This window comes from Rhizophagus irregularis, chromosome 12 (assembly GCF_026210795.1).
Source record: "Rhizophagus irregularis chromosome 12, complete sequence".
Lineage (NCBI taxonomy): Eukaryota > Fungi > Glomeromycota > Glomeromycetes > Glomerales > Glomeraceae > Rhizophagus > Rhizophagus irregularis.
In genome coordinates, this window is record NC_089440.1 from 2870213 (window position 1) to 2896680 (window position 26468).

The 26468-nt window shown below is 26.5% G+C and overlaps 3 protein-coding genes across 3 annotated transcripts; 1 reads left to right on the forward strand and 2 right to left on the reverse strand.

Moving 5' to 3' along the window:
• Nucleotides 1–2668: 2668 nt before the first annotated feature.
• Nucleotides 2669–4188, reverse strand: OCT59_004140 (uncharacterized protein; the record flags this gene model as incomplete). The annotated part of the gene is made up of 4 exons (XM_066148095.1): nucleotides 2669–3063; nucleotides 3115–3169; nucleotides 3401–3824; nucleotides 4034–4188. 4 exons carry the CDS (start codon nucleotides 4186–4188, stop codon nucleotides 2669–2671), a joined length of 1029 nt encoding a protein of 342 aa, XP_065996730.1.
• Nucleotides 4189–10364: 6176 nt separating this feature from the next.
• On the reverse strand, nucleotides 10365–10913 carry OCT59_004141 (uncharacterized protein; the record flags this gene model as incomplete). Its single annotated transcript, XM_025327355.2, has 1 exon — nucleotides 10365–10913. One exon carries the CDS (start codon nucleotides 10911–10913, stop codon nucleotides 10365–10367), a length of 549 nt encoding a protein of 182 aa, XP_025171705.2.
• A 5022-nt stretch (nucleotides 10914–15935) lies between these two features.
• On the forward strand, nucleotides 15936–19906 carry OCT59_004142 (uncharacterized protein; the record flags this gene model as incomplete). The annotated part of the gene is made up of 14 exons (XM_025320267.2): nucleotides 15936–15950; nucleotides 16039–16125; nucleotides 16221–16257; nucleotides 16330–17679; nucleotides 17767–17858; nucleotides 17948–18054; nucleotides 18134–18186; nucleotides 18268–18411; nucleotides 18493–18611; nucleotides 18677–18802; nucleotides 18868–18957; nucleotides 19034–19178; nucleotides 19254–19310; nucleotides 19382–19906. 14 exons carry the CDS (start codon nucleotides 15936–15938, stop codon nucleotides 19567–19569), a joined length of 2610 nt encoding a protein of 869 aa, XP_025171706.2. The 3' UTR covers nucleotides 19570–19906.
• Between the last annotated feature and the right edge of the window lie 6562 nt (nucleotides 19907–26468).

The window sequence follows — 26468 nt, forward strand, 5'->3', positions numbered from 1 at the left end:
ATATCCATGTTTCCTTTATTCCTTTTTACTTGTACTTTAATACTAACAATACTAACAATACTAACAACATGTTTATTTTTTCCTTTCTCTTTATTTCTTTATTCTTTTGTTCAATTACTTTGCAGGTATAGAAATATTTATTTATTAATACTAATTATTTTAATATTAACGCGTTTTTTTTTACCTCTTTGTTACTTTATGTCGTAATACTAACAATACTATCTACGTTTCCTTTATTTCTTTTTACTTGTACTTTAATACTAACGATAATATCCATGTTTCTTTTACTCCTTTTACTGTTTCTTTAACTCTTTTTACCTTAATACTAACAATAATAACAATATTTCTTTTATCTTTATATCTAATACTAACGTTACTATAGCTGTTTCTCTTCTTTTTACGTCTAATAATATTGTTACTCTACTCTTTCTTTTTTTTACTTTTATGTATTCTGTATATATTAATAAATACTTGTAATTTTTTATGGTTTAATAAAATTATATCTAATAAAACATACATTATATAAACTTATAGTACAGAAAATGAAGTATTATTTATCGAAATATTTTGAAATATTACGAAATATTAAGTTGTGTAAAATCACAGAATATTACGAATCGTCAAATTATGGAACATTACGCATCATAGAATTTCGAAATATTTTAAAAAGTTGCGAAGTATTATGCAGTAAAATTACGGAATATTACGAATCGTAAAATTACGAAGCCTTGCATACAGTAATATTTCAAAATATTTTAAAAAGTTACAAAATATTACGCTTACGCAAACTTGCGGCGGGTCTGAAAACTTATAAAATATTATGTAAAATTACGAAATATTGCGAACCGCAAAATTACGGAATATTACAAATCGTAAAATTACGAAGCTTTGCATATCGTAATATTTCGAAATATTTTAAAAAGTTACAAAATATTACGCTTACGCAAACTTGCGGCAGGTCTGAAAGCTTACGAAATATTATGATGTGTAAACTTGCGCAACTTTTCGCACTATATAATTTCCTGATGTATGACGAGATATATATTGATAAATTCGATCCTTATCCCATTTATTTCCTAGCAATTCCCTAACTTGTTCTATTTGTTCATAATTCGGATACTCAGAACAAGTCACTAATAGTTTCACGATATGCTTGTCTTGGCTTTTTATTAGCGGCCCATCTTTATCTATAATTACTACTTGAGGTATCAAATTAGTTGGCCCCTGTTAATCAGAAATAGAATTTTCTGTATTTAAACTCGATACTATTTTGTTTTTATTTTTTTTGAATTTTGGTCATTAGGTTTTCATCTTGTAATTCCCAATTTTCTCCTTCCAACTTTATTACTTTTTTGTATTGAAATGACATCTTGTAGGAAAATTTCTTCTATTCTCAAAATTCCATCAGGAAAACAATTTTCAAGATGTCTAATACTGTCCACCGTAATATGATCAGGAGTAGTAGATTAGGACCCCGAACAATATATATATAGGTCAGATAAAAAATTCAAAATTTACTAAGGTCAATAAGCAAATATTTTTCATGTCTGCTAAGCAAACTTTTATCTAACCCATAAATTTTTTACACTGCTAAGCAATTTATTTTATGACATATATATATTTATATATAATTTTTTTTATAAAATATGTATATAAAAAAAACTAAAAAAACAAAAATTTTTGAAATAAAGTATGGATAAAGCTATTATTATTTTTTTGTAATATTACAACTTATAAATGTTTCTTATTAATATTTCGTATATCTGTTCTGTGACTTCAGAGCGTAATTTAGGCACTTTAGTTAAAGGAAACATCCAAAACTTCTTAAGTAAAGTTGTTCAGCAGGTTCGAATCTACTTACATATAAATTTTTATCATGATTGAATAGATATTTATGGATTTATTCATGTTTTTTGTAACGCCACCAATACGCGGAATTTTTATTTTTAAAATTTACTGTAAAATTTGTCAAAAAAAATATTTTTAAAAAATTTTCTAAGTAAAAATGAAATAACTTTTACTGATTATTACAAAAATTATAGTGTAAAATTATAAAAAAACAGAAAAACACATTTTTCCCACCCACCCGTTGCTCTCATTTTTAATATATATTTTTTTACTATTACACAGACGCGTATATTATTTATAATTTTAATGTTATGCGGACGTGTATTTGTTTTATCAAAAACACATTACACAATCACGTCTAAAAATGATTCCTGTATTACGTATACAATTAACTTATTTTTTGTATTAAAAATAGTAAATTTTTTTTACACAAACATGTTTATAACTTTGTTTACATATTTTATTAAATTTTTTTAATGTGAAAAATGTAAATATATATTATATTATATATATATTAAAAAAATCTATCCTGCTACGCAAATATATATCTGACTATTAATAATTTAATACTTTGCTACGCATAATTATATCTGACTATTTAAAAATTATGGTATCAAATAAGCAATAATAAATCTCACATAGGAAAAATTTTTATATGTTGGTTAAGCAAACTCAAAACCTACCTTTATATATATTGTTCGGGGTCCTAGTAGATTAGTAGTACTCCATAAAGGATTTTAATAACAATTATAATCATCAGAATGTTCAAATGCTAACAAAAGTTCGTTTACTAGTTTCTACATGGCCATTTTACGGGTATCTACAGCTCTTTGTCTAATGGATCATTAAGATATTCTGATAATAAAATTCCTATACAATCTCGTTCACTCTGGGCAGCTTTGACTTGTAATTTTAATTTATTATCATCAACTACATTTCCGGTAATGTTCTGTTTGATAAACTTAATTCCGAAGGTTTCAAGGGCTTCGTCAAATGTGAAGTAATGACCCTTTCGTTTTTCATCATTATCAATTTTAACTGACGAAACACATTTCAATTTTTCTTCAAGTTTTGGGTATTGAGCTAGCATTCCAAAATATTGAGTAACTGATGATGAATAGTTTGATTTTCCTGCTGATGTAAATAAATCAGCAAAACAAGCCAAAGCATTTTTCTGCAATTTATAATTGCCAACACGGATTCCTATATGATGTGCTTTGAAAATTGATGCCCATTTATAATAAAGATACCATATTCATAAAATACAGTCAACCCTTGTTATAACGAACCCTAGGTTCCAGACCTCAACTTCGCTATAGGGCTATAGTGAAGATTTTAAGAGATTTGATTGGTTAATTCGTTATAGCAAGGGGAAATTTATTATAGTTGTCTGAAAAATTCACTATATCAAGGGTTTGCTATATCAAGGTTTGACTGTATTATTGGCACCACTATTTGAATCCATTATATTATATTTATTAAGGTTTGTTTTTTTCATATATATGCAAATAGATATAGTTACTGCACACCATATTAACTCTAAAACACAAACTGTAAAATGATAATCAACAATTTTGTCCAATTTATCCAAGAATTTAACTCCTGATACTTTTGCTAGTTCAAAAATTCTATAGCTCGAAAACAATACAATTAAAACTCCACACATATCTTTGGATGTGTGCCACTGGCCAAGAATAGGACGCAGTTTTGGCCATATTTTTCTCTGTTTTATTAGTCTTCTGAAGATTGCTTCATCAGCTACCACATCCAAGTAGTCATCCAGTCCTAAATTAAAGTCTTGTTTGTACATTTCTGTGGATTGAAATATTCCTTCATCTGAACTTGGAATTCTGCCAGTTTCTAATATGACTATATTAGGTGCATCAGCTAAACAACTGTGATCAATATTTTCAAAAATTTTTTGGTGAATAGCTGTCATATCAAAATCGGTATTGTAAAGAAGTTGTCTTTCAGAACTTGTTTAAAAATTTAAGAGATTATTAATAATATCGTCAAACTTATTCCATGTGTCTCACACGTCAAATAATCAAAAATAGGCAAAAAAAATGGCGCAAATCGCATAAACTATTCGCAAATTTGTATAAACTATTTACAAATAGTATAGGTTAATTCGTAAATAGCCAAAAACAGCCAAGAATAGCCAAGAATAGCCAAGAATAGCCACTGCTTTTCGCGCCATTTTTTTTGCCGATTTTTAGCATTTCGACCTGTGTCTTTCATCAGATCATTCATACCAAAGAGACCTGTTGGAGATGTTATATTTTTTTTATCATCTGCTCTTTCTTCCAAAGGAATTGGCATTCGCATTTGAAATGCCATTAGTAGCGTTATATGAGAACTTTGCGTGTAGTGTTAAAAATATTTCCGTATGTAAAGATTTTTCTTTGAAATCAATATTATCTATAACCGCCAAATTCCATATACAGTCAACTCTCTATAATTGCACACTCTATAAATGCACACCCTTCATAAATACATTTTTTAGACTAGTCCCAACTTGGGACTATAATGCTAATTGCATACCCTCTATACTCTGCACATGCAATGATTTCACAAAACGATCATATTATGATGATTTCCATAAATGCATGCACGTGATTTGTTGATCTATACATCAATATATAATTACGTGCAGTATTTGCAATTTGATAAACATCTCATTATGCCTAATAAAAATACCGCTTTAACAGATATTCAGAAATATGAGCTTTGTCTTTATGCTCATAATAATAAGAAAACTAGAACTCAATACGTAGACTGGATTGAGCAAAAGTGGGGATTTAGAGTTAATGAATCTACAATTACATGGATTTTACAAAGCAAAGAGAAGCAACTTACTACAGAAATTACAAAATCTGAAGCAAAACACCATAAACCTGTAACTGTTCCAGTACTTGAGCTTGCCCTCAAGGAATTTGTCTTATGCTATCAGCACAAAACAATTCTAAGTGACGCTATATTAATTGAAAAAGCTAAAATATTAGCCAGTGAACTGGAAGTTCCTCAAGGAATGTTACAGGTAAATTATTTCATTTTTATTTAAGTATTTTTTTATTTTTATAATATTTAATTTCATAAACTTGACTTTAACTAACTTCCATTAAATTTTATTTAATTTAGTTTTCCAAAGGATGGCTTCAAAAATTTAAGGAGCGTATGGTATTTAACAAGTAAAACTTCATGGAGAAGCAGATTCTGCAAATGAAAATGCCATTGCTGAAGCTCTACTATTATTACAAAATAAATGTGCTGAATATCCTCCTGATCGAATTTATAACATGGATGAAACTGGATTATTTTATCGGTACTTTTTTAGCATATTCTTATGATTTGAATAAATTGCATTTGATAATCATAATCTTTTTTTTTAGGTTAGAATCAGATCGAATATTAGCTACAAAGTAGCTTTCTGGACGAAAAAAAAATAAAGAATGGCTTTCAGTTGCTTTATGTGCAAATTCTGATGGGTCACATAAGCTGCCGCCTTTAGTAATTGGTAAATATACAAATCCATGGTGCTTTATTAAAAATATTAATATCGGCAATTTACCAATAACCTATAGGAGTAATGCCAAAGCCTGGATATTAACAACTCTTTTTCAAGAGTGGCTTCAGGAATTTAATTATCAAGTCAGCATAAAACACAATAAACAACGTATTTTGCTACTTCTTGATAATTGTAAAAGCTATAAGATAGATACTTTAGTTCTTGAAAATGTTGAAGTTTGTTTTTTACTTCCTAATACAACTTCAAAACTTCAACCAATGGATTCTGGAATAATTATGTCCTTTAAAAAGCATTATCGATATCATCATATCAAGTAAGTAAGATTTTAATTTTATTATTTTACAACTTTTTAAATACAGTCGATTCTGGTTATAACGAACCTGTTTGTACTGAAACCTCGTTATACCGAATCATAATTTCCAGAACTGATTTTTTATAAATAATTTCACTGGATATAACGAACTTTTATAATAAACCACTATATAACTAGGGATGGGCGTTAATTATGTTACTTATAATTAGTTTAAAATGGTTAATTAACCGTTAAAACAACTAATAAAAATGCAGAATTTAAGACATGTGATTTTAATTATAATTTGGTAAAAAATGGTATAGATTTATTTTATAATTTATATCTATTATGTATTTCATTGGTTACTCCTCTCTTAATTAAAATAAATAAATAATAATAAATTTTATAATTTATATCTTGTATAACTTGATAATCTTTTTTTTATGATTTTTTTTCTTTTTCTTTAATACATTTCTTTTTACATAATTTTTAAAAAAAATTCTTGCAATTATGGGAAAAAAAAAGGAAAAGTTTGGAAGCATTGGAAAGTTACTGAAACAGAAGGTAATAATAAAAAACATCCTTCTGTAACTTGTAATTATTGCTCCAAAACTTTTGAACGTGGTACTGATTGATAATAGTACTATACTTGAATTTGAATTAAATGTAATAAGTTTAGATGATGAAGAATAAATAAAATATATAAGATTTATTATAATCATTTTAATAAATAAATAAATTTCATTGTTTTATTTTATTATTTATAAAAAATTAATATATTAGTTAACTATAGGTTAATTAACCGTTAATTAACCGTTAATTAACCAGTTAATTAACCAAATTTATAATTAACCGTTACTTTCCCATCCCTATATATAACGCATCCGAACCAAACTTAACCAGCCCCTATATATCAGCTATATAATAACTTTATACTTTTTATAATGAACGGTTATGTGACTATATAGTAGTCCAGGCCAATTTTATAGTGCTGGCCAGAATTACTAGTAATTTTTTCGAAAATTTATGTTAAAAGAAATTATAATTTTGGCCAGCATTACAAATTTGGCCTAAATTGCCTATAAAGAAAACTAGTTCGGTATATTATATAATGAATTCACTATATACCGAACTAAACCTTCTGGAATGGAAGGTTCGTTATATCCAGAGTTGACTGTACATTTTTTTTTTAAATTAGATGGTTGCTAGAACAAGTTGAAGATGGACAGTTCATACAAAATCTGAAAATGAATGTTTTGCAAGCAATTCAATATATTATTCAAGGTTGGAGTAAAGTTACAGCTAATACTATCAGAAATTGCTGGAATCGTATCGAAAATTAACTATGCGATGATGAACGGATGATTGATGATGAAGATGATGAACTAATGCTTGATGATAAACTGATACTTGATGATGAACTTAACAAGGCCATCAAAACTTTTTGTTTACCAAATATGATGGAGGTGAAAGAATTTTTAACTATTTCTGAAGAGAATATAGTTTATGAGATTCCTGATGACATTTCAAAATTTGCAGATATGTTTAAAAATGGCCCTACAAATCATCCAGATGAAATAGATGATAGTGCTAAGATAGAAATTATTTGCGTTAATAAAGCATTACAAGGTTTAAAAATTGTGAATTCATTTTTACTTCAACAGGAAAATGCAAGTGAACAAATTAAACTGATGGGTAAAATTGAAAAATTCATTAAAAATAAACAAATCAATTCAATGCAACAAACTACTATAAATCAATATTTTAAATAATTATTTGGATTTTTATAATGATAATTGTTATTTCATAATTTCTATAATTCTTAATAAATATTATAATATAATTAGTTTATATATAATTATGTGATTTCTATAAATGCACATCCTCTCTAAATTCACGTTTATGCTCAGTCCTAAGAGCGTGCAATTATAAAGGGTTGACTGTATTTGGTCCTTTTATTAATCTTTCAGTTGGATTAACTTTATCCATTCGTTATTTCTCTATTCGGTGTTCATTACTATTACTATCAGTATGACCACTTATATGAAGAGTAGATAAGAGTTGGCGAAATGAAAAAAAGAGGCGTGATTTTAATTTTCAAGACATACTAGCCATTACCTGAGTAAACTAAACACCAAGATAAGAAATGCCATACTTATTATAAGTGAAGCAAAAAATGTTACACATTTGATAATATATTCAACATCTAATTGTTTTAAAGGTTTTTCACGTTGTTATCATTTTTTATTTAAATTTATTAATTTTTTTTTAAAAATTTCACCAATAAGCCCATCAAAAAACCCTCTTAGAAAATTTGGAAAACTTTTATAATATGCATTAAGAGAAATTGGTAATTGTATTTCTGATTTTTTATCTGTAATTATTTTACGCGAATTTCATACTTCATTTCCCAATTTTTCCCCAATTTCTTTCCATTTATCATCCGTCTAGTCTAATTTTGGTTGTGTAATATCCATTATACAATTTATATTTAATAATAATTTTAAAAAAAAAGTAACTGGGCAATTTAGGTAAAATTTCAATTAAAAATTTAATTGAATCATCAATATTATTTGTATTATTAAATTCATCAAGATTTAAATAATGTGTATTATCTTTAGGATTATAATATTCATACTTTAAGGGTGTTTCAGATGGAGTATATAAAAATTTTAAAGCTGGAACTAACATAGAAGCAAGAATTATTTCTTTTTTTTCTTCTGTTTCAGTATCTACTACATACGTAAGCCACTGAGCCAATAATTTTAAACTTTTGGATGTATCTTCTTTATGCAATTTATGTTGTTCACAAGTTGTTTTTCGTTTGCCAGAACTAGGTTGACGGTTTAAATGCCCACCATAAGATTCATAACAATTATAACAAATATATCGAATTGTTGAAACATCATCAAAAATTTGCTAGAAGATACCTTGGCAGGACCCCGAACAATACTAATATAACTCACAAATGATCAGCATGCGTTTACTATTAACTCTACGCAACTTTTTTTTCATAGTAACGCTACGCAAACTCAAATCTTAGTTAAAAAAAAAATTTTTTTTTGTAACCAATTTAACATTTTTTATATTTTAATTTTAATTACTGTTATATCGTATGCAATTAAATAATAAAATGTATTATTTTTAACATATTTATTTGTAGAAATTACAATTTATAGTTTTTATTATCAATAAAAATTTTCTTTTATTTATATTCGAAATTCTGTTTCTACTAGTATAATATTAAGTTCCAACTCCAAGCTCTAGTCTAAAATCTAAGAAAAGAGATAATAAAAAATGTTAGTAAAGTAGCAAACATTCTTGTATAAGAACCAAATCCCGCTTCTTTCTTCCAAACATTTACCTACAAAAAAAGATGTTAAAGAATGTTAGCTATATAAAAAAAAATCTAAAGTCCACTTTCTTCTTCCTTTAAAAACATTTACCTGTTTTGAATTCCAAGTTTCAGTCCGAAACCTATAAAAGAAAAGCCAAAAAAACATTAGTAATGGTCTTACATATAAAAAAAAAAATTCAGCACACTCTTTTTTTTAAAAACACTATCCACCTGTCTTTAATATTAAGTTTCAGTCCAAAACCTACAAAAGTAAGAATGTTAGTGAACGTTTTTATACAAGAAAAATTAATTAAAATCAATTAACTCTCCTTTAAAACTTTTAAACCTTACCATCTTAAAATTCTAAGTTCCAGTCTGAAACCTACAAAGTAAAGAATGTTAGTAGCATTCTTACATATTTATCATAATCTACTCACCCACTCACCATTTATAAACATTTACCGTTTCACTTTCAAGTTACAGTCTGACTGGAATCTCTAAAGTTAAAAAAACGGGTTTTTAAAAAGTAAAAAAATGTTTTTAAAACTGAAAAAAAATAAAATCAGTTTTAAAAACTGAAAAAGAAATAAAAAAATAAAATCGGTTTTAAAAACCGAAAAAGAAGTAAAAAAAATAAATCAGTTTTAAAAAACCGAAAAAGAAATAAAAAAATAAAATAAAATCGGTTTTAAAAACTGAAAAAGAAATAAAATAAAAATAAATTCTGGTTTAAAAAACCGAAAAAAATAAAAAAAAATTATATTTCGGTTTTAGAAACTGAAAAAAATATAAAAAAAAATTAACATTCAGTTTAAAAAACCAAAAAAAAATAAATAAAAAAAATAAATTTCGGTTTTAGAAACTGAAAAAAAATAGAAAAATAAAATAAAATAAAAACAAATAATAAATTTCGGTATAAATTTTCAAAAAAAAGATCGATAAATGATAATTCGATCTAATTTGATCACCCATCACATACAATAGATTTTTATCAAAATCGTAATTAAAAAAAATTATAAAATTCTGGTATATAATAATTATTTATTTTTTAAAAGATAAATCTCACATATTTATAAACTCTACGCAAACGTAATATGTGAGTTGCCCAAAAATTGACCGATCTACACAAACTCAATTTATGGGTTTAAAATATGTTCTCATATAAACTCTACGCAAATCCAAATGTGAGTTGTATCATAGATATTCGGGGTCCTACCTTGGCATTCGTATACTGCATTACATGTATAGAGACCAACACATGGAATTTGGATATATTTTCCCCACATTTTCCATAAATGATCTTTACATCCAATTCCACGGCTAAAGAAATGAAAATTTTTAGAATACAATAAGCAACGTCAACGGCTAATTTCATTTTGTTCAGGATTCCGCAATTGTTTTATAAATGCATTATAATTTTTTTGATCATAATTAAAATGATTCATACACATCCCTAACGGTATTCCTTTTGACTGGTATTCTGATACTACATCTATTTGCCAAACTCCAACTAATTGGCATAAATTCCTAACATTTTTAGTTTGACCACAAGTTTGCAATTTATTATCTAAATAATCAACTAGAATACATGGTGAAAAATTTGTATACATGGCTGGATTAAGTCTATATACAGGTTTGTTTGCATCTTCAACAGGAGGTGGAGGAACTTCTTGGTCTTCATATGTACCAAATTCTTCTTCGTTTTCATCACTTAAATATTTCACAACTTCTTGTTCTAGTGCATTTTGCACATTAATATAATTTTTTTCATTAAATTCAAATAATTTTAACTCAGAAAGTTCGTTAAAAGAAGTGTCAAGATCTTCTTCAGTTTCTTCTGAAAATATTTCTTGACTACTATAATATAAAGAGGTTTTTTCTTCAAAAGTAATTTCATAAGTCTCCATATCAATAAATTAAAATTTATGCAAACTTTAACGTTAAGATTCTTTTAAATGTGGAATAATATTATATTAAAACGAACAATAATAATATTAATATACCTCGAACAATAAACCTAACCACTTTTTATCACAGTATATGATGTAATATTTTGTTACAGACAAGTGGAAAGTTGTTGAATTTTGCGGGTTTCTATATGTTTTTGGATTTTTTACTATGATATGCAACATGCAGATTTCTTAATTAAAAATGTTATACAACCTGATCAGGAGACATGCATACTGACTGGTAATACTACAGGCTACAGCATATCTTAAATGTATATAATAAAAAAACAGAAAGTGACAAAGATCAAAGAATCTGCTAGTAAAAAGAAAAAGTGAAGCCTATACTAGGCTAGGACCCTGAAGAATACATATACAACTCAGATCCAAATCCAAAATTTTAATATAACTTTATACATCTAATTTTATTAGAAGTTTTATACAAAATCATCACATAAGTTCAAATTTTATTATAAATTATACAATTATAAATCTGAGTTTATATAAAAAAAAATTTTTAAAGAAAAATTTTAAATAAAAATTTTAATAAATATTATTAAAAATTATTTAAAAATTCTAACAAATACTTAAACAATTTCTTAAAAAAAAATTATTAAAAAATAACTTAAATAAAATTTTTAAACAAAATTGCATGTTAAAATTTTAAATACCTTATAGATATTGATGCCCAATATATACAGTCAAACCTTTATATAACGATATGTCGGGACATATATGAAATTTTTAGAAAATATCGTTATATCAAAGTTATACCGATATTTATATGTCCTCACATATAGTGGGAAAATAAAATTTTATCAGTATAACAAGTTTTTAATAGTATATCGGTATATCGAATATCGGTATATCAAGGTTAGACTGTATAATATAGTAAGTTTTATGCAAAAATTTGGGTATATATTACAAAATAAAAGAAAATACATTTTGTTATATATCTCACCACCCAGTAATTGTAAAAAGATGAAACACAGCTCATTGGATTCGTCTTGATAAGACAAATCGAATGGTAGTAGTTTTGTATTTCTAGATGTGATAGATATTAAGCTATACCACACATCAGTACTTTGTATTTTCATCCACTATGCATTTTTACATTTTATCATATAATTCGGCATCTATCGTACCTAGAAATATGAAACTACCACATTCGACTCATCGTATTGAGAAAAATCTAATAAGTAGTGTTTCGTTTTTCTATGATCACTGGATGCCGAGATAGGTAATAAAATGTATTTTTTTTAATTTTGTAAATGAATTTTAAAAAAATTTCTTCATTTTTATAAAAAAAAATGTATTTAAACGAACCCTTAAAAACTTCTCAAACAAAAAACAATTTCTATTAAAAAATATTTCAAGTGTTTTTTAAAACAAATAAAAAAACTCTTTATTAAAATATATCTTAAAAATTTCTTAAACAAAAAATAAAAAAAAACTAAAAAAATTTTAAACGTATATAAAAAAAATTCTAATATCCGTTATACAAAATGAAAATCTTACTTATAGTAAAAATCATTATTGTTATACAAATAAAATCTGACTTTTTGCATAACTGCTATTTGGTTATACAATTTCGAACATATGACTTATTAAGAAATTACATAATAAGTTGGATCTCAGTATTATATGTATTTTTCGGAATCCTACTATGCTCCTATAAATCAATATGCTTATATGGAAAATATTACACTTTATTACTATTAATTTTTAATAACAACATGTTCTTGTTCAAGGTAATTATCAGCAAGTACATGAACATCTACAATATAGGAAAGTTATATTTCTAATAGTAGCAAAACAATGGATCTAAATTAATGTTGAATATCATTTACAAACCTTTAAGTTGTATAAATGCCTTTAACTTTATAATCTTATTGATGTATTAAAAAGCAAGTATATTACTAGGCAATAGTTTTTAGTAAAAATACATATATTTTTGATCTTAAAAATCAGTTTTTGTCAGCAAAGAAATATTTTGAAAGCAAATAAGATTTTAAAATTACCTATTACTTAAAAAATGATTTTATAAGAGTTCTTGAATTTACAACACCATTGTTTAATTATATTGGTATTATAAACTTGAAGGAAATTATTGTAGATTCTACTTTTAAAATAAATCAGGAACAGTTTGAACTCTTTATTATAAATGCAAATTGTGAAAGATACAGTATGCCAGTAGCATATTTTTATTTTTTGACATGTGATAATACATCAAAAATATATAATAATCCAAAGAATCAAATTAATACTAAAGTACAAACCTTATGTGATTTTTTTACAAGTCTCTGAAATGAAAAATTACTACCTATATTTATTTTGATAGATAAGGATGCAAGAGAAATATTAGCTATAGAAGAAGCATGGTCATGAACAGCAAATTTATAACTTTGCTATTGGCATTTAGAATATGTTATTAACTGACACTTAAAAGATAAAAAGTTAAAAATCATTTGGTTATTCAAAAAATAAAGCAATAGAAGCTTACCAGCAGTTTAATTTTATTGATCCATTATGAATTTCAAGTAGTAATACTAAAAGCTTATATCTAAATAATAAAATCAAAGAAATTATAGATATAATTAAAAGACATGCAACTATGCATCCATTAATTTTAGTAGCAAAAAATACCTTTTGGAATTCTACACAAATTTATCAATATTGCATACAAGAAATATATTAGTTTTGTTACAATCATAACTTTTTATAAACTGATATAACAAGAAGAACTGGAAGCTTTTTGCTCATTTAGCATATTTATCAGCTATGTCTTTGGCTAGAACTACAATAATTACTAAAAGTCATTGGCGAGTACTAAAATATAATTATAAATATAATTATAATAGATCACGTTTTGATTGGCTTATACAGATTCTTATAAAGCAGTTAGTACCAGATTTTGATTTCAAAATAACTCAGTACTATATAAAATGCAGCTTTCTAACATGATGGCAAACCTTCAAAAAAAATTGGAACAAAGCTGTCAATACAAACATTGAATTTGACATGGATGAGAGATACCATATTGATACAATTAATTGAATATATTCTTGTCCAGTATATTTCCATAGTTTCTATTTCCTTTGTAAGCATTTAGTTGCAAAAAAAATATTTTACCTACCTTTATGGAAATAAAATGGCATCATAACAGTTGTATATAACTATTACAACTTTTAGGAACTTGGTGAAAGAAAAGTTTTACAGAAATAAAATTATTTTTAATAAGAACTACTCTAAGTTAAGTAACTTCACCAAAACTGAGAGTTTAAAGTCCATTTGAATTTTAAAAAAATCCTCTTAAAATCTTTAAAAAATACTAAAAGCATTATACTAGGAAACGGGAACCGTTGTAAGTCCGGAGCGAGGTATAATAATAAAGATGTAGCGATATTCTATTAATTAGCAGCATAACGCCTTGGAATTCCGGTAATTTTCTGCTGATTAGCAGCATAACGCCTTGGAATTCCTGGACAGAGAAACTCACGTGATTGAAAATTTACACGTTATTTCCATAGATCATCATAGTGCGTAAACATATATAGTCCTTCGCTTCGCTCCGGACAATAACTACTCAAGTAAGAAAAGCTTCTTCAGTAACTTTTACTTGAAAAATAACTAAGTGATTAGCAGGTAAAAAATAATGTCAAATATTAAATATTTGAATATATTAAATTATATTAAATAAGATTTAAAAAAAAAATTGCAGACTGATAAAAATATTTGATCAATATTTATAACTTTTAAAACTTATTTATTAACCTTTATATTTTATTTTAACTTTATAGTTCTATAATAACATATTAGTAGATTTGTATAATTATATGTTATTTGACTATAATAATTTATTATAGAAATGGAAAATTATATAATCACACAAATTTACTGATATAATCTTTAGATATTTCAATATTTTCCATAATCTAATATATTAAGTTTTTAATTAATAACTCTATAATAACTTGAAAAATAAATTAATAACAATATAATTAGTAATAAAAAGAATAATTTTAATTATTTTTTTTTTTTGTTTCAAGTATGACTGGTTAGAGCCTTTATTAAATTTATAAAAGTTGTATTCAACTACAAAATTTTGAAGACCTTTCACTCTTGCTGTGCAATGAAAATGTCCAGAAAATTTCTATTTATTATATTAATAACAATATTACTAATTATAAGTATATTACTAATTAAACAAAACAATTATTTAATTATATGATTATATGAGTATATAAATTTTTAAAGTTTAGACATATATGTATTAAAATTTTGCTGCAATGCATAATTTGAAATTTCTTATATAATTATATTCTACTCTCATTTTTCAACTATCTTAAAAAAGAAAATAGCCGGTTTATTTAATAAAAATAATTCTATATTAGGAAAGACGGAATTCTTATAAATTATTTCCGTTATGAAGTACAGAACCATTCATTGTTGCAAAAAACAATGTAAAAAAAGATCTGTGAAACATAAAGGTAACACTGTAAGTCTGATAATAAAGAGGGAAATTGTGATATGTATTAATCACGTGATTGATCTGCTTAAACTTATCATTCAATCAGTAATGAAGAATTTGTGATTATTACGAAGGAATGCATCAAAAGAGTCGTTAAGATCATTTACATAATCCTATCAATCAATTCTTTATAGCTCTAGCAAGTCAAAAAAAAAACAATTTTAATTTTCTGCTTAATGGTAGCTTTTTTTTAACGAAAATCATTTTTGAAAAAAGACAATCTATCAAAATTTGTCAGTTTTTTTTTAGCTATCATAGGTAAAGAATAAAGTATAAAATAGGCATTAATTTTGTAACTCGCATCGTGTACATGTTTTATCTCAGTGATAAGTTTATTAACATAATTGAATAATTTTAGTTTTATTATAAGGCTAGAGTTTTCAAATCTTTAATAAAATTAAAAAAGCTATTTTCTCTTACGTTTATCACTCAAAGAAAATTTTTATATAAACATGCATTCACAAAAGGTAAGCTTTACAAAACGTTTGATCAGTAGCAGTTTGAATATTTTTTCTAGATAAATCTCATTCCAAAAATATTTAAATTCATTGTTAGAAGGAATATAAGCCGACATACGGGTCGTTCTCAGGGAGAGAAGATATCGAAGTTGTCACAAAAAATACACAAGACATGCCGCTAAAGGTAAATGGTTATTGTGATTACGACTTTTTTTTAACAACCTTAAATTTTGATTTGCTAATTTTTGGAATTGAAATATAAATAATATATTATCTTAGGTGCCATTTAATATAGGGTTTCCATATATAAGAAGAGGTAAATTGGAAACTAAATTTATAATAATATTTAATATCATTTACTAAAAATTTTCAAAAAACTTTCAACTAGGTGGTACTAAAATAAAAGTTACACTTCCAAAACCACAAATTTATGGTAATGAACAAAATGTATTATATTCACAAGCGGTTATGAGAGCCATGCAAATAACGTCACCGACCCAGGCAAATAAAATAATAATACAAACATCATCAACGGTTATAACAAATGGAAACCGTTCATCCAAACCATCAATAACGACACAAGTTTCTCTAGACAATGAACCTTCCGTAGATCGACCTTCTTCACAGGTTGTATCGTCGATATCGAATAAATTGACCTCGGCAAATATTCAAAGCCGTTCATCTTCACCCGACAAACCTAGCCCTTCATATAATGCTGCTAAAGTTGATGATGGCCTATCATCAACATCAGTTAACGGCACCACTAATTTTTCCGGAACAAATTGTTCCACATCAAAGGTACCAATGAGTACGATTAATGGGTCAACTTTTCAACAAAATAATGCTAGTAACCTCGATGGAGCTACGAACCCAAATTCATTAAATGTTCAACCTCAACATAAGAACGGAGTTTCTGGAAAGGCCTCCGTATGGAATGGGATTAATTCAAAAATTATTAACCCGACTGGTGCTATGAAAGAATTTTCTCCTGGTTCGACAGCTGTCAGGTCTCAACATACAAACAGTATCACCAGTTATCAACATCAACGTGTCATTAAGACACTGCAATATGGACCCAACACTAGTTTAACTTGCACTGCTGAAAAAATGAGTACTAATGATTTCCAGAAGGAATCAAGTTGTTTGGCCAAGCATGTTGAACAACATGAGTTAGATAACAAAAACAATACTTCATCTTTTACCAGTACACCAAATAGCTCTAGAAGGTCTTCTGAATCAAATGGTACTAATGCCACTACTAAAGAGTCAACTCTTAAAAATAACACAAAGCATAAGAAAAAGAATGAGAGTAAGACATCATCTGGTTTAAATACACCATCACAATCTAATACCCCTGGTGGTTCAAGAAGATCTTCTACATCACATAACCCTAATACAATTGTTGTACCTAAAGAGACATCAGTTAAAAATGTTTCAGCACGACAAATAGAACCAGATAACAAGAGCAATATGCCATCTGTTTCCAGTACATCAACTGTCTCTAGAAGACCTTCAGAATCAATCACAAGTCAGCTTAATTCAAATGGTGCGGTATCATCTAACATTAGTTGGGCTCATCGTCTTTTCCCGAAAGATGAAAACCAAAAGCTTAATACTGTTATAGCTGAAAGTTCTAAATCAAACATGAAGTCACCAAGTCCTCCAGTTAAACCACAAAAGCCACAAAAGCCAGATGTTTCATTAACGAACGGAAAACCTAAAGTAGGAGGATTGGCGGGTAATACAATATTTTTAATTTATATAATATTTTTACACTTTATACTTCAATTATATTATTATTTATTCAAGATTTAATTATTATTAGGCTTGCTGAAGGACTTCGATCCGTCTTTTCAAAATGTAAATATGAGTCCGAGAGGACTCATAAATAATGGTAACATGTGTTTTATGAATGCGGTATGTTCAAGCTTTTTAAATAATAATTCAAGTTTATATGCAGTATCTAATTTCTTAATATTTATAATTATTCGTTTTTTTTTAAAAAGATATTACAAACGCTTTCACATTGTCCACCGTTCTGTAATCTACTCACACGCATTTATAAAGACGTCGCACATAGCTTCAATAGTACGACTCCACTAGTTGATTCTTTGTAAGTTTAAGTGTTTATATCCACTTTATCAATGGATTTTCTTTAATGATATTTCTGTTCAATTTTTACAATATCTAAGGGTGAGATTCATTGAAGAATACAAACAAATGAAACGCACCGAAAGTTCCGAAGGTATATTTTTTAATTATTTAAATTCAATTATGTATTATATACGAAATTCTAATTTTATTAAAATTGTTTTAATCATAATAGAATTTGGAGAAGCTTTCTCTCCTGAATATGTATATGACGCGTTACGAGGACTCAAACGCTTCGACTCCATGAAAGGGCGTCAAGAAGATGCCGAAGAATTTCTTGGGTTCCTCCTTGACGGGCTACACGAAGAGTTCTTGGCAGGTTTGTAAAGTTTAATGTTATGCCATTATTGTCGAAAAGGAGTTAAAATGTATAATTTTGATCATACGCTTATATATGTAGCTCTTAAAAGAGCTGATCCTAAGAATCAACAATCTGATAAAGCTAGTGTGGCAGGTAATCAAAAAGAAGACGATTGGATGGAAGTCGGTCGCAAAAACAAAACATGTTTTACCAGAACGGTATGTTGATAAACATTTAGTTCTAATTTATGAATATAAATTCTAAACGGCTTCCTTTATATTAGACAAATGTTGAAGAAACTCCTATTAGTCGCATATTCGGTGGGAATTTCAGATCAGTATTAACATGTCCTGGTAGCTTTGATTCCATCACACTGCAACCATATCAGTCTTTACAACTAGATATACAGGTAAATTCCTATCATTATATTTAATGACTATTTATAGCAAATCAGACAATTTATTTTTATTTCAGCCTGATGATGTAAAGACAATTGGGGACGCTCTAAAAAATTTGACCGTTTCAGAATGTGTGGATGATTTCTACTCACCCAAAAATGGTTTGGTATGTTTAACAATTGTATTTTATATTCTTAATTTGATATTTGTGACTATATTTACATTTTTTTTGTACGCTGCAGGTGAAAGCTACAAAACGTTTGTACATTGAGACGCTACCACCAATATTAACTCTTCATTTGAAAAGATTTATTTATGATAACGTTGGCGGGACGCAAAAACTCAGCAAACATATTGGATACTCGACAACATTGTCAATCCAACCTGGTAAATATTTATTCACGTTTCCTTCATAGCAATTTTTACGCGTAGAATTATATTAAATTATTATTTATCTACTAGATATCATGGCTCAAGCACGCCGTCCTAAAGAGGCGATAGAATACCGACTCTTCGGAGGTAATATTTATATGTCTTCCCCCAAAATTTAATTTCATTTTTTTTTAATACTTAATTTTATTATTTATTAGTTGTCTATCATCATGGAAAGTCAGCCACTGGTGGTCATTACACTGCTGATATACTTTGTCAAAACGACTGGCTTCACATCGATGATACAGCAATTTCTCCAATATCATTGGAAGAGGTTGCTTCAGTGGAGAATCCCACCCAACCAACTGATCGGTCGGCATATATTCTGTTTTATATGAGAAGTTAATTGTACGCTAATCGGTCGGTTGGGTGAGGAGTTAAAAAAAAAAGAATAAAAAATTTTTTTTAAAAAAAAAAAAATTAAAAATTTATAATAATAATTTTAATACTAATAATAATATTAATATTAATATTAATAATAAATAAAAAAAATGTAAAGTGCATTCAATTTGCGTATTATAGACATATTTAGTAATGTAAATACAAATGATAATATGTAAGGATGTTAAGGTCTAATACTTGGGAATTATACTTACAATTAATCCTAAAGTGCTGAATTTCTAGATCCTATAATTGACTTTTAATTTAATAAAAATGTTTTGATTTTTGAGCAATTATCATATAATACTAATATTACCTAATGAAATGTAATATAATATAATAAATATCTTACTAAACTTGATAAATCCCTAAATTTAGGTTTAAAGACCTAATATTAAATCCTATAACTTGTTTTATTTATAATAGACTGTTTATTCTTATAAAAAAACAGCTTTTTAAAATTATATAAAAATTAAAAAATCCTTATAAGGTAAAATTTCTTATATAATATCAGAAGTTTATAACAATGATTAAAAAACTTTTAGAATCTTAAAAATTAAAACTCTTGTTATAATAGGTTATATTTATTTTACTAATAATTATTTTATTAACAATTATCTTATTAACAGATATTTTACCAATAGCTAGAGTTATTTTACAAAAAATAAATGTCTCACTAATAATTATCTTATTAACAAGAGAATTTAGAATTAAAGTTAAGGTTAAATAAGAAAATTAGGGTTAAGATTAGGATTAGATAAAAATTAGAGTTAAAATTAAAGTTAAGATAAGTTTAGGATAAATGGATTAAAATTTCATAACTGACGTGTTTTAGAGTATAACTGTAAATATCAATTTTCTAATTTATGCCAAAGTTATTTTTTGGACTAGAAAAATCAGAAAATCTTAGTATATTTCAGCCAAACTTTATTCTGTATTAGTTTAAAGAATAGTTACAATCAAAAATTTAGATAATATATATGAACATTTAATTGAAATTTTAAAACTTATCAAAACAAATTATGGAGAAGTTTTAATAACACCAAATTTACATTTTTTATTATACAGTCAGATCTTTATATACTGATATATATTCTATATACTAATAATTGCCTGTACCAATAAATTTTTTATATTCTACTTTATAATTAATAAAAAAATCTTATTATATTGATATTATATATTTCACCAGTATATAAAATTCAAGTCAATTACTTTTTATGTAATATGTAACAAAAAGTCTCATGCAATTTGTGCAAAACAAATCCAATTTGCACATCTAATACTGTATTTGCAAATCTTAAATTTTTAAATATAAAATTTTAAAATTATAAGTTGTACTATATATGTATAAACTAGAATTATGTATAATTTGCAAAAATTAAAAAGTATTACAAATTTTACAAATAGATTTCATATGTTGAATGTAACATATACTGATATTTTTTTTGTCCTTTTATAATTAATACATAGTAAGATAAAAGAAGTTACACATATCACGTAATATTCAGTTTAATATAAACTTACTTCCCCTCTTCTTGTCAGATTTAATAACCAATCAAATTATAATATTTATAAATTATATAATTTTATTAAGTGTAATGTAAGATTTTGGTTTTCTCCTTTAATAATTACGTAATATGTGTAAGCTTCCTAATAATGTTAGCTTTAATTATTTTTTAAAAAATTTTAAATTACAACTATAAAATTTTTATAATCTTAATTAATTACAGCATATAAAAATTTTGTGTTATAGCATTTTTTTAAATTACAGCTAATATCTTTATAGTAAAATATACTGATACTTTAGGTTATACTGGTATTAATTCAGGTTAACACTATAAATTTGCAGAGTTAATATAAAAGTTCCATCCAAATTACATGATATTTTAATATATTAGCTATCTGAAGTTTGCATAATACTAGTAAGAATTTGATTTTAATTTACATTATAATTTACTGTTAATGGTATATATAATAATAATTTGATATACTGATATATTTTTTCTAAAATAATAGTATCAGTATATAGAGGTCTAACCAGTATTGGCCTTTTGAACTATTGGACTTTTAAACCATTGGACTATTGGATTACTAGACTTAGTCTATTTCAAATTTTCAATTCCATTAAAATTTGGACTATTGGACTATAGCCTTTATTCAATGGCTATAGATTTATATATAATTTTAGCAATTTGTAATTAATAATTATAAAATTTATGATACAGTCTGTATATTAATATTTACTAGAATTTTTTATTAAATTTACTATAGGCTATAGCAGCAGTACTTTTTTTTAAACTGTGATTTGCCAAAATAACATATAATCATTTTAATTTAGACTAACGCTATAAATTTGGCCAGAATTATAATATATAAAATTATAAATCATAGTCCATTTGGAATTGGAATTGGACTGAACATCTTCATTAGATCTAAAGTTCAATAGTCCATTACCGGAAATTGAACAAGGTCCAATTCCAACCTTGTCCAATTCCAACTTTAAGTTTAACTGTACTTGAATGAATATTATAAAGATTATAGTTCTCTTTATTCATTTTAGTATTTCTCCTTTAAAAGGATAAATAAGATTTTTGATTGGTATTTATAATAATATTATTCAAATTATTTAAAATTATTATTTATAATTTTACAATTATATAAGGAGTTTACCTAATAGTAGAAAAAAAATTGAATTAGAAATTATGTAATTTATAATATAAAATTTTCAAATTGAATAAAATTCAACATATTGTTTTTAAATTATCAGGATATTTTTTAAATACTTAATTTAAATAACTAAATAATAAAACTGACAATAATAAAAATAAATCTCTTAAAAGTAAGGAATTACAGGCATTTTAAGATATATTTAAAAAGCTAATTTTAGCTAACTATAGTTAGATTCTTCTTTATCAACTAAAAATTACATTATTGTAATTGGAAATATCATACAATATAGTAAATTACATATCAGTGTAAAATATTTTGAGTTAATATTATTTAAAAGGTATATCAAAAGCTCTTATATTTTAGTATATTTTATAAAACAATGTGAAAATAATATAAATATATAATTGCAAATATTGGATTTTTTTTAATGAAGATTTTGATAATTTTATGAATAATTAGAGCTCCAAACAGGTCAGCCAAATTCAGGTAACCTGACCTGACCTGACCTGAAATTCAGGTCAGGTATGAGATTTTTTAAAAAAATTCAGGTCAGGTATGAAGATTGACCTGACCTGATTGACCTGTTGACCTGAAACTATTGATTCTACTATATAATAAAAGTGAGTTGCAGTATTGCGATTCACTTTTTTATATTGATTTTATATAATAAAAGTAAGTTGCGATATTGCGATTCACTTTTTTATATTAATTCTATATAAAAAAAGTGAATTGCAATACCGCAACTCACTTTTTTTATATAGAATCTATATAAAAAAGTGAATCGCAATACCGCAACTCACTTTTTTTATATAGAATCTATATAAAAAAGTGAATCGCAATACCGCAACTCACTTTTTTTATACAAAATCAATATAAAAAGTGAATTGCAGTATTGGGATTCACTTTTTTATATGATTTTAATATAAAAATGTTGAATCGCAATATTTTGAGAAAAAACATTGCGAAAACATTTTTTCATAATATTATATTAAAAAAATGTTTTGTAACATTTTTTTTTTGATATTTCAATAATAACGTTGCGAAAATATTTTTTTCATAATGTTATATTAAAAAAAACGTTTTGCAATATTTTTTTTCAATATTTTAATAAAAAACGTTGCAAAAACATTTTTTTTCATAATATTATATTAAAAAAAAAAAGTTTTGTACCATTTTTTTTCAATACTTTAATAAAAATAGTCCTGAAATTTTTCAGGTTTCGGGTTAGGTCAGGTCAAACAGACAACCTGATATAACCTGACCTGACCTGACCTGAAAAAAAATTTCAGGTCAGGTTTATCAATTAACCTGACCTGACCTGACCCATTTGGAGCTCTATGAATAATCTAGAACTTTAAAAAAAGGAGTTTTTTAATTTTTCAATTAATAGTATAATTTTAGTTTATCATACATTAGATAGATTTATTTCAGCAAAATTTAAATACAAACAAACTGAATATTTAGTTACTTTACCATTAAATAGAAGATTTTACATTTAAATTTACCATAATAAATAATTTTTTTTTGTAAAATTATTCAATTATTATAAACAAATTATTCAACAACTTTATTAAATCACATTATACTTGGTACTTTTTTTTTTTATATCATAAATATTGCAAAATAATAAAAAGGAGTTTGCTATTTATCACCAGCGGTGATCATCACCGGTGTCACATAATTTTATAAAATTTGGCCAGAATTAAGGAATTAATACATAAATTCCCTTTTATGGAGTTTGAATAATGTTACATGATCCAAAAAAGGCAATTTTGTTTCCCATAAAAAATGAACATAGTAGGCTTTCCAATTTTTGAATAATCATATGATGATCGGCATATGTATTATTTTTAGTTTTTTATTTAATAAATTATCTGTTATGGCACCATAATAAATCACATATTCTAGTAATTTTTAAATGATGTAATACTGACATAATTGTTTGTATATAGATATGTATTTTATTAACTGGGTATCATATGTATCGCATATATGATAGCTGTACTAATTTATTTTAATTGTGCTACAAAAAATTTAATAGCGAAGAACGATAAAAAAATTTGATTCTTCAGGTCTTATTTAAATGTATTACGAAGGAATCTGGCTATTGGAGATGAAATCCAAAAGTTACAAATACTTAAAACTTTCTTATAAAATGAAAATAAGTATAGTACGTTTATATTATTTGGCTTTATATACATGCTGCCCAAATTATTTTGGGATGGCATAATTATAATTTGGGATGTCGTAATTCATTCAATTTATATATAATTTACTATGTAAAGTGCCAAAATAATTTGGGATGTCATAATTGAATTTGGGATTTTACTTATAATTACGGCAGTCCAAAATAATTTGGATGGCATGTATATGGCTTTACAAAGAATTTTTGACAAAAAATAGTTGGAATCAAATAAAGATATATTTTGACACTCCAGGTTCTTCTTAAGTGTAAATTATAAAGTTTTAAATAAGTTTAGTGTCAAAAAAATTCTTTATTGATAGAACTCCTTACTATTTAAAAGATCAGATAGGATTTTTAGAATTTTTATTTTCTTTATTAATAAACTAATTATTTCTTTCTTTTTTTTAGGAGTTGACTTATGAATTTCATCAGTATATTCTATTAAAAGCTTAAACAGGACCCCGGATATCTAATATAAAGGTCATAATGGACTTTTGGCCAAAAACACCCTTTTTGCTGAAACTCAAAAAATCGTTTTTTGTAAATATCTCAGCATCCAGTGATTCAATTTTAATGAACCTTTTTTTATTTTGTAGCCCTTATTTAGCTCTACGATTTAAAAAATGTTCATCAAAATTGGACTACTAGATGTCGAAATATTTACAAAAAATGATTTTTTGAGCCCCTGAAAAATGGGCCAATCTGCCAAAAGTGTGACTTGATCCCGATCTGCCAACTCTTTCTTGTAGATCCTTGGTCAAAAATTTCGCGGAAGAAATTTTTACTCTTTGTATTAACACATCTCTTATTTTGCTATTAAAATGCCTCCCAAAGGAAACAAAAAGGCTGGCAATAATCCTAACGGGAAACCTGCTAAGCGACAAGACAAACGAAACAAAAATAAAGACTCTGGCTCTGACATTTCAAACTCTGACAACGAACAAACAAACAATAAAAACAACCCTTCCAAACGTACCCGTATGTTCCCAGAAAATCCTATGGAAGAGAACAATATCGCCGACTCGCCGGCCGACGCCTGGAAAGTAGTAATACTACTCCTCCTCAACAAAATAATGCCTGACAATTTTTCGTCTCCTCCTCCCAAAGATACTACTGCGCCTTCTGCGCCTGGTTCTGTCACGTCTGGTACCGATGCGTCCATGCATGCTCCTAAAGACAAAAAAACTTCCCCTTTAGACGCATCTCCTAATAAGGACATTATGGATACCAATGATACTTCATTCTCCTCTTTCCCTTGACACGCCTACTATTTCCATTCTTAGGCGTGATTTTCAGGCTGCTGCAGCACCTAACACCTCCCCTGATTTTGTCAAGAAATATCCTACCAATCAGGCTATGATTGATGCTGTCAATAATCTCCTTTTGGAAACTTATCACTCTTACACTGGCCGTGCTCGCATGTCTGGTTCTGGTGACCTCAAAAGATTAGTCATTCATTTTAATTCAACTACTGAACGTGATGCCTGCTTTTCCCTCCGACATGATGATCTTTCCGATCTCAAATTTTTTCTACATGACCCTCAGCAACTTTGAACTGATGAAGATCTCCAGGCTATCCCAGTTACTGACATCCCATTTTTCATCAAAAAAGATGATATTATTGCTCTTTTCAAAAAATATGGTAACATACAATCCTGTTACCTCCATACACGTACCAATGCCAAAGTTTAACAAGCTCGTATCATTTATGATGATGCTTCCTCCATCCAACATTTCATGGATAAACAATGGGCGATCTATTGTTATTCCACTTGTTTACGCATTACACCATGCTCTTTTACCCTTGAACAAAAGAAATTACGATGTGAATTCGTTGCTGTTTTATCTCAGCTCCTTCCAAACACAAAAGATGTGTATTTAGCGCCTTTGGTACGAGCAATTGGCGCTATGGCCGTTAATATCTCCCTATCTCTTAATTCCTACAAACCTAAATGATGGGCTTACATCACTTTTAAATCACAACAAATGATGGACACCGCAATGGA